At 34.1% G+C, this 9,079-nt stretch overlaps 1 protein-coding gene and 1 long non-coding RNA gene across 2 annotated transcripts; one reads left to right on the forward strand and one right to left on the reverse strand.

The window, feature by feature from the left end:
* The first annotated feature begins 344 nt into the window (after positions 1–344).
* Positions 345–1,706, forward strand: LOC136064789 (uncharacterized). Its single transcript, XR_010626398.1, has 2 exons — positions 345–496; positions 582–1,706. It is a non-coding gene; the product is annotated as an uncharacterized LOC136064789 (long non-coding RNA).
* A 1,719-nt stretch (positions 1,707–3,425) lies between these two features.
* Positions 3,426–6,960, reverse strand: LOC112015566 (WAT1-related protein At4g08300). The gene is made up of 7 exons (XM_024047975.2): positions 6,660–6,960; positions 6,487–6,549; positions 5,592–5,708; positions 4,610–4,847; positions 4,142–4,300; positions 3,829–3,980; positions 3,426–3,745 (listed from the first exon to the last, which is right to left on the reverse strand). Exons 1-7 carry the CDS (start codon positions 6,848–6,850, stop codon positions 3,538–3,540), a joined length of 1,128 nt encoding a protein of 375 aa, XP_023903743.1. The 5' UTR covers positions 6,851–6,960; the 3' UTR covers positions 3,426–3,537.
* Between the last annotated feature and the right edge of the window lie 2,119 nt (positions 6,961–9,079).

Consider the following 9,079-nt stretch of genomic DNA (forward strand, 5'->3'; position numbering starts at 1 on the left):
AAAATAGTGGCTTCGGCGACAACCGATAGATTATTGTTTTCGACCATCATTCTACCATTAATGAAACATTTCTGTGTGTCGTTTCAGGGTTACGTATTGAAGAGAGAGATATATATATATATATATTATTTACTATTAGTATGATTTTAGTTTAAAAAAAAAAAAAAAAAGAGGCACCAATTTGAATTAAAAATTTTAATATAGACTTTAATAAAATTCCAAATAAAATCATGCTTGGTTTGAAAAAAAAAATCTCAATCATAATTCTTTTATAATTAAATTATATTTAGATATATTTACAAGTAAGGAAGCTTCCTTTCCCCTCACTTTTAACCCTTACCACACATCTGACCATCACTTTTATTTTTTCCTTTTATATCTCACAAAGTCCTTTCTCTACTTCCTCTCCCACGGTCACCACACATCTGATCCTCACTTTTATTATTTCCTTTTATATCTCACAAAACAACATCCTTTCTCTACTTCCTCTCCCACGGTCTGTTCTCTCTTTTTTTTTTTTTTTTTTTTGATCTTTTCCTTTGTTTTAGCTCAGCACTTGTTTCTCTCTTCTCTAATGGCAGCAGCAAGCTCTCCACGAGCAAAGAAAGCAGCAAGCTGTCCATGGCAGTGGTGACAGCGGCCTTGATTTGAGTTTGGGTTTGGGATGATGGGTTTTCTGTTGAAAGTTTGATTTTGGGTTCTAAGTTGTTGAGTTTTCCATTGAAGGTTTGATTTTTGGTTTGATTTTTCTTTGTTTTTGGTTGATTTTGTGATTGGAATATCATGGGTCTGGATGGGTTGTGGTGGTGGTGATTGAGTGGTGGTTAGGCGGTGTTGATTTTGAGTTAATTCTCTGTGCTAGGTTGCGGTGTTTGGTGGTGGCTTTGGGTTTGGTGGTGGCGCTGGCGCCTTCTTCCCTGCGCTAGTTTGTTGCAGTTTGACAGAGGAGAGTGAAAAAAAGAATATAAAAATCAGATACACATGAACAGTAACCGTGTAAATATACATGGTATACTGTTCATTTACACCAGCTGTGTATATTTTATACATCTTTACACCCACTAATGTGAGTGTTTTTTTGCTCAAAATGTGTAAAATTGGTCAAAATCTGTATTTTACACAATTATAAAAGAGCTGATACGAATGCTCTTAGTTAGCTTAATATTAGAGTACTAGTATCAGGTGTTCTAAGTGATAAATATTTAGTAGTTAGAATACCAAATAACAAAAATGATGTTATTGTACGAGACATTTCAAATATTATATTAAAGTAGCAAAAGTAAGTTTTGGTTCGTGAAAATAAATTTTTTTTGTAACAATTAATGCTCTTAAAAAACAATATTATTTTGTATTATTTTGTCTTTGTTGGTAGATAATGACATTTTAATGTATTAAGAAACAATAATTTTGTGTATTTATCCTAGTTGATATTTTGTTGGCACTATATGGATACCTATTTGGAATTTTTTTTTTTTTTTTTACACTTCAGTCCTCCTTAACTTGAAATCCTAAGTCTGCCTCTAGGTGAAGGTGTTGAAGAGAAAGGGGTTGTAGTTGGGGGAGCTTGGCAGTGATGGCGATCATCGCAGTTTTGGAAGATGATCTTCTGGTGTTGGGTATGGTAGTGCTGTGGACGTTGCGGTTGGTGGTCCTTGTTGGTGATGGTTTGACAATAAAAAGTAACTATCTTTTTTCATGGTGGTGTATGTATCATTGCAATCTTGGGAGTATTGTTTTACTCTTGTACTAGTAGCTTTCACCCATTAAATAACATGCTAGAGTGAAGTGACACATAGTATGAAAATTCCCCAGTTATGAGAATGATACACCATCATTTTTTCAATTTGATATAGACCATGAAACTCGTGAAAGATCAAATTCTAGATAAAGCTAAATATATACCGCATCCATTTGGAATGCTATGTAACACAAATTTGAACAATATACTTTCTCTGATTTTGCTTATACTAAAACTTAGACTAGTCAAACAACGTTAATAGGCTACATAAAGAGAAGAAAAGGGAAGAGAGGGGGGAGGGGGGTAGTGTCACTAATGTGAACCCTCCCACCTGAAACATTCGGAGATTTTTCTATGTTGTGCTTGTTATTTAGGTAATCTTGAGCATTTAGACTTGATGGAAAATACTTGGGACCATCAGTTGGAAAATGCTTTCATGCAATAATACATAAAAAGATAGTAGAATTGCAAATAAATTTGGCATGAAATTAAGCCAACAAAAACAAGGACTTAACAAAAATTTTTAGGCCTATAAGAGGATTTTGAAAATAATGTTGATAGAGCTGAAATTTGCACATGAAAATTTGACCCTCAAATTCCAGATTTATTTTCTTCTTAGAATTTAAAATTTCCTTCTCATCCCAGACAAATAACTTAACATTGATCCACATGCATAATAATTATCCAATACATGTGAGATGGGATACTATCTGCATGCTTTGGGTTTAGGGATGTATGGCAATAGAGCAAGGTAGATTGCCCAATTTTCCCAATAAAGAGAAATGGTTCAGATCCCCCACCCCACATATTTACCCAAAAAATGTAAATGAGAAATTACTTTTACTCTTTGATGCAACACAAATGAATCCTTCCCTCAGCTTCTAGAGCATAATTAATGGATCTTGTAGGCGTAGGAAATTATTACGATCGATATAATTATCTAATATAGATGTAAGACGGGATACAATATGAATGCTTTCGGGTTACAAAGAATTGTGAATATCTAAAAATCTATATTTATAAAAGGGGTTTTTATTTTATTTTATTTATATATTTGATAGAGGAAATGTCAAATTTAGAAAAAAGAAAAAAAAGAAAAAAAAGAGAGAAAAGAGATATCTTGATAAAATGCATGCATCAATGCCCTAATTCAATTTCCTCCTATACCTTAAACCCATTTTCCAAGCCTCATCAAGCGCTTGGTTGAGATGCATAAAATTGAAGTAAAAAAAAGAAAACAAACATCAAGGTTCTTATAAGTTAAAATGCAAGCCTGCCCCGCGCCACAACAAGCGCATAATCAAAGGATTCTTGTAAGTGTTGTTAACCTTACAGGCTAGCTAGTGATCCCATTTTTTAACAATTTGGTTGCGATTGACGTAGGAAAATAATACCAAAAAACTTCAAAGCATCCGAGAAAATGGAATGATGTTAAGGAATTGTATCATAAAAATGGGCCAGCTCTTCAAGGTACTCAGAATTTGATACCCCTTTTAGTTTATCCTTATATTACACTATTGTGGATTTTCGTTCTATAGAATATTTGAGACACGCTATATGTGTCCACTGTTCTTGTCAATTCAAGGGTTTAGTATCTTTTCTTAAGAATCATTTGTACGATTAGAACCAAACTATAGTAGTATATATACTATACTATATATAAGGCACAAGAACACATAGACAAACATATATAATTAGTCACTTATTTAGCTCATGTAAATCTCAAAAAGGTTAAAGATACATATTCAAAGCAGCTCCACTAGGGAGAAAGAAAGATTTGTATATAATCTTTCAAGAACCTATTGATGGGGGATTATAGCTGGAATCTTAGTCACCCCAGCATCTACATCGTTGTTGCTAATTGATCTAATGCTGTCTGTGATTGGCAATTCATGGGTTCCACTTTTGTCATTGTCTTGTATGGCTTTTGCGTTTGGAAGAAGATCTTTGCTTTTGCCCCACACAACCGTGTAAAGGCCGAAGACTATGAGGATTGCTCCAATTATACTGAAATATAGTAGAACAAACCGTTTAGATTATCAGCACAAAAGAAATTGCTCAAAAAACTCACACATGATTTGTATATGTACCTCCCAAGGTGGGTTATCTCATTTAGAACAATGGCACCCAAAGCGGCTGTGATGATCATGCACAGTGGGCTGAAAGACGTGACGAACACTGGACCGCGTTCCCTGCTAACGATTCCTTGTACATAATATGCGATTCCAGAGCAAACGATCCCCTAATAACAGTTTTAACGGTGTCAAAATTAAAGACTATGCGTTCCCCATGTTGTTCACTTTTGTTGTGTTATACACACACACACACACACACACACATATATATATAGCCACAAAATAAAGAAGAATATGTATATATGGCATTCGATGAATCTATACTTACAGAGTATGCAGCAGCAAGGAGCCTTGAGTCCCAGCCAATAGCCCACACACTCATGTCACGTTCCATCACAAGTGTCACGATTGAACCTTCTATCATGCCCGCAAAGCATATCCAAGCTGTGAGAGAGAGCTCAGCAGGGTATTTCTTCAAAGTAAATGACTGAAACCACAAATACCATCCACAATTAGTCACATAATTTCAACACAGTTTCCTCTATTCACTATTTACAGAGTCCCTTTAAGCTACAAAGTTAGGGTTGATTTTAATAGGGTTGCAACAATTGTCTAGTGGTAATTACATCCTTGGTACTCGTCTGAGGTATTGGTTTGAATCCTTCCTCTTTCTTGACAAAATTTTTCTTTTAAAAGGAGAAATTACTTGGGTGAAATTTAAAGGAAACATTAAACAATACCATAATTAAGAGGAACGGAACAAAAGAGAGTAGTAAGTAATGTGTGTGTTGCTCACTTGCAATATAAAGAAACTGGCCCAACCACAGATACTTGCTAGAAGCAACAATGTGCCAGTGACCCAATGCTGATCAGCGGAGTCATTGTTGGCTTGCTGTTGGTTATGTGCTCCTTTCTTAAGGAAGTCGATGATGGGACCTTTGTACAAAGTCATAACCATAGCTCCCACGACTGTGATTGCAGTGCCCACTACCTTGGCTGCACTATGAAACTTCTTGAAATTTACGGTCTCTAACCTGATATTGATTAGATAATGATTGATCACGTAATTGCACTAATAAGTGGAAACTGACGCAATATGTTTTTCCAAGATTATAGCACTTTTACTTTATGATGATATATGATTCTAGATACGTGCATATATGGAAGTTCTTTTTATTTTTATTTTTTATTTTCCCCTTAACAATAAAAAATTCCCCTTATAAATTTGGCAATTTGCAATCATATTTATCACGTCAAAATTTAACAAGAATATTCCAGGAAAAGTGGAACACCCTACTGGCTTGTACACCTTAAAAAATTCTAGGCAAAAAATTATTTGTTTTGTCGTTAATGAGGCCGTTTGGACTCAGCTGAAAGCTGAGTCCACGTTTCGCGTTATTTTTTTTTTTTTTTTTTTTCGGAAAAGTGAACAGTAAAATCACATGATTTTACTGTTCAGAGACAAAAAACACTGTTTGTATACTGTTTGGCACTGTTTACGCACTAAAAAATATTAAAAATGAGTCCCACGGTACTATTTACACATTTAAAAATTATTTTGTTACAGTATTTTCAGTTTTCAGTTTTTAATTTTAGCAACAATAAATTCAATCCAAACAGACCCAATATATATTAAAAGTTAATAAAACCATCGTTAAGTCACCCTTCTGGGCCACTAGAAATGGTATTTATTTAGTGGCCCCACTTTGTCACGTAATTGCTGGCTCCTACGTACACATATAACTTTTCATTTTGCATAAGTGAATGATGACTCGTACCTGAATATGAGTGCCATTATGAAGGTTATGGCGGGGAGCATATTGACAGTGGCAGATGCAAACGTAGCTGAGGTGTACTTCATCCCCAAGTTATAGCAGTTCTGATCAAGTACCGGTCTGACAAATCCACACTAGCTATATTAGACCCTCATTTTACAACTAAAAAAACAAAAAAGCTCTTAGCTTCCGGCTTCAAAAATTAAGATAGAATGAGTTATGTTATCAAACCCATGCATGGAAATGTAACTACAGCAATATAGTGTAGAGAACTTGATTTTGTGTAGATCAGTATTTTTGTGTAGGTGGAATAGACACTTGCACATTATATATGATGGCTTTGCATGGTAGATCATTTCATGCAGATTTCCATTTAAGTGATTTCATAATTTTTCATGTCCATGAAATGACAGAATCCAATTCCAAATTAAAGAATATGCATGGGACCAAAGGGACAAAAGCAAAAAAGAAAAAAACTTTGGAGATTTGCTTCCTTTTAATCGAATAAGATAAAGATCTGTTTCCAGTTGCCCATGTTAAGTTTCTCTCACATTAGAGCCCTGAAAAGAGTTTGTTCATCCCACTTGGCTTCCCCAGCTATCAAGAGTAGCTTTTCATGCATGCCTAAGCATATATGTATGATCTCTTAGCAAAGAAGTATATTTATGTACCTAGAGACACCTCTAAATACTACCTCAAAAGACTAATGCGTGTATTTATATATACATATTCAAAAGTAATTATTTAGTACTTTTGAAGTTTAGTGACATGAGACTCTTTTCTTTTGTTTATTTGAATGGTAATTATTTATGGAGGTCAATAATTATAGAGGTGTGTTTTCATGCATGCATGTAGAAGCATTTATGCATGTACGTAAGCTAGGTATTTAGAAAATTACTCCAGGAAACCAAGCGCGAGAATTCTTAGGAAAATCGGCAGAGTCATCTTTGGTCTTATTTTCCTGCAAAGAGAGAATGAAAAACAATATCATGCGAAGCTCAAAAAGATTCATGGTTCACTTAGTATAACAACACATGCACAAGTGTGTGTGAAAGAGAGAGCAACACACACCGTTCAAGAACAATCGCAAAGGGCGCGATCAAAACCAGTGCAACCACATGACGGTACACTGAAAGTACGTAGTGGCTCATGCCTCGCTTCAAAGAGACCAAGGAGATGATGTACATTCCGGCATAACCAAACTGCAAGGAGACCATAGCCAAGTAAGGTTTCACCTTCTTTAGCGTCACCATGAGTCCCATCTCTGTCTCTCTTTCTCTCTGTGTTTGTGAATGCGTGTGTTAGATGCTCTCTCTCTCTCACACGCTTAATTACTTCTCTATGTTTGCCTGCTAGCACTAAAATGAGAAAGGGCCTTCTTATAGGCATGAAAAAGCAAAAATAAAGAGAACCCATTAGCACAACTCTCCTATACATGTCTAAGGCATTTCTCTCTCCTGGATTCCCTTATCCATTAACTAATATATTTATTCGTTTTATTTTTAATTTTTTTAAAATAAATTTCTTTGTGGGTGTAAAAACACCATATTCCAAGCAAATATAATCCTCATTCCCCCCCTCAAAAAAGAAAAAGAGAGAGGTGTTTGTGTGGAACTTTATTATGATAATAATGCTTTTTTCCTTTTATTTGTTTAATTTATTTATGTGAAGTGGGGGTTCGATTCATTGACCACCAAATAGAAATTAGGTTCAGTGCTCCATCGTGATGAATGTGGGGTTATGTGGTGTTTTTTGACGGTAGGTGCAACGAAGAGTGGACACCATTTCCAAAAGATGGTTTTGGGTGAACTCACTATCCATTGGGGGAGATTTGATTTACTCTCTAATTAACAGCAATTTGACCTCAATCAAGTAAAGTTAGTGCACATGACGTGGCTAGTACTTTCTTATTTTCTTATTTACTAAAAGTGTGTTAAAATATAATAGTATTTATTGAAGAAAAAAAAATTGAAGCTTTAAAAGTTGTGTATATCAGCTAAAAAGTTAAAAGGAAAAAGCTCGTCTAAAAATTTTGTTTATGATATAAATGGATCGACAATGAGTAATCCAATATCTCTAGGCACAACTTTATAATTGATATATATATATATATATCTTATCTAGGGAAAATACTGAATAATATTTTTTCTTAACTATCTTTCTAAGAATTGTAAAAGAACGGCATTGCATTGTTAATTGAGCATGGCACTAGTAGTTAGAAATATACTATACTGTAAATTGAGCTCATGACCAATTATCAGTTTTGAATTGTTGAATTCACATATATAAATATATAATGTACATTAAAAAGTATACGAGGTTAATGGAAAACCCACTCTAAGAAAAAAATCTACAAAATTTTTTAGTTAATTTCTCTCTCTCTCTCTCTCTCTCTCTCTCTCTCTCTCTCTCTCTCATATGATAAAGGATTTTATATATATGTATGAAATATTACAACTCGAATTACATGAGGCTCAAAGTATATATGCCTAGTCATGTTCTATGACGTGTTGGCTTGTAGGTTTAGATAAGTGTGTGTGTTGATTTTCGTATTTAACTTTGAGAGTTGAGTGATAATTCTTAACCACATTCTCCATTATATACAGTAAACTTTATGGCTCGCCATCTATTAGCCTCTATTTGAGATATCTCTCTCCAGTGCATCCCATTGGGTAAGGTGGGATTCCACCAACCTTATTTCTCGTTGGAGTCCAAATACGAAAGCACCAACTTTAATACCGGAACTTTGTCTGCCCATGTGTTTTTATGCTCATTTATTACAAATATATTATTGATCAAAATCACCTTACGTCTATATCATTCATTGTACGATGTATATATATATATATTTGGTAGATTTCAATTCAATTTTCCAATATTTAATTGTTATATATTGTTCATCAAGAATAATAACAACATGGCCGTAATTACTTTAATTTATCAACTAAGCTAATGTGTTATATCTATAGGGCATGGCATATCTTACAATATATTGGAAGCACTCAAGGCTATATGATTCTCCGCTTCTCATATGAACATAGGCAGCAAAAATAACTAAGTTGGAGAAATTTTCGTTAGATTAATCGATTAGACATCATAGCACTTGGACCGTTTTTGATAGAATGAAGCATATTGCACGTGAAAACCAAACTTTTTAAGAACATAAAAACGTGGAGATATAAATTTTTTTTTTTTTAAATTAATCATCATCGTAGTAACGTGGTACTAATTAACTAAACCAGTAGTTCATGGTAGTGGGATTAATTTAGCTTTTTATGGTAGCTAATTGAAAGTCAAAAAAACGAAAGGATGACAAACTAGACAGTTAATCTGATCATGCTTGCAATGGGTTGGACACAATTAAAGTTGAAGTTGAACGTAATAAGTTCTAGTGCACACTGATTAGCGATTAAAAGAAATTGAATTTTTTCTTCTAAACCCCACTATATATAAATATATTTTGGCGGCATTGAAAAAAAAAAAAAAAAAAA

Source organism: Quercus suber, unplaced genomic scaffold (assembly GCF_002906115.3).
Source record: "Quercus suber isolate HL8 unplaced genomic scaffold, Cork oak 2.0 scaffold_764, whole genome shotgun sequence".
NCBI lineage: Eukaryota > Viridiplantae > Streptophyta > Magnoliopsida > Fagales > Fagaceae > Quercus > Quercus suber.

Bases quoted from the DNA above. Each gene is read 5' to 3' on its own strand.
- LOC112015566 (XM_024047975.2), bottom strand. From the start codon at position 6,850: ATGGGACTCATGGTGACGCTAAAGAAGGTGAAACCTTACTTGGCTATG. The intron at 5,709-6,486 runs GTAATTTTCTAA...TGGATTTGTCAG, and splicing joins CTCGCGCTTGGTTTCCTGGA to ACCGGTACTTGATCAGAACT. The intron at 3,746-3,828 runs GTACATATACAA...ACTATATTTCAG, and splicing joins GAGATAACCCACCTTGGGAG to TATAATTGGAGCAATCCTCA.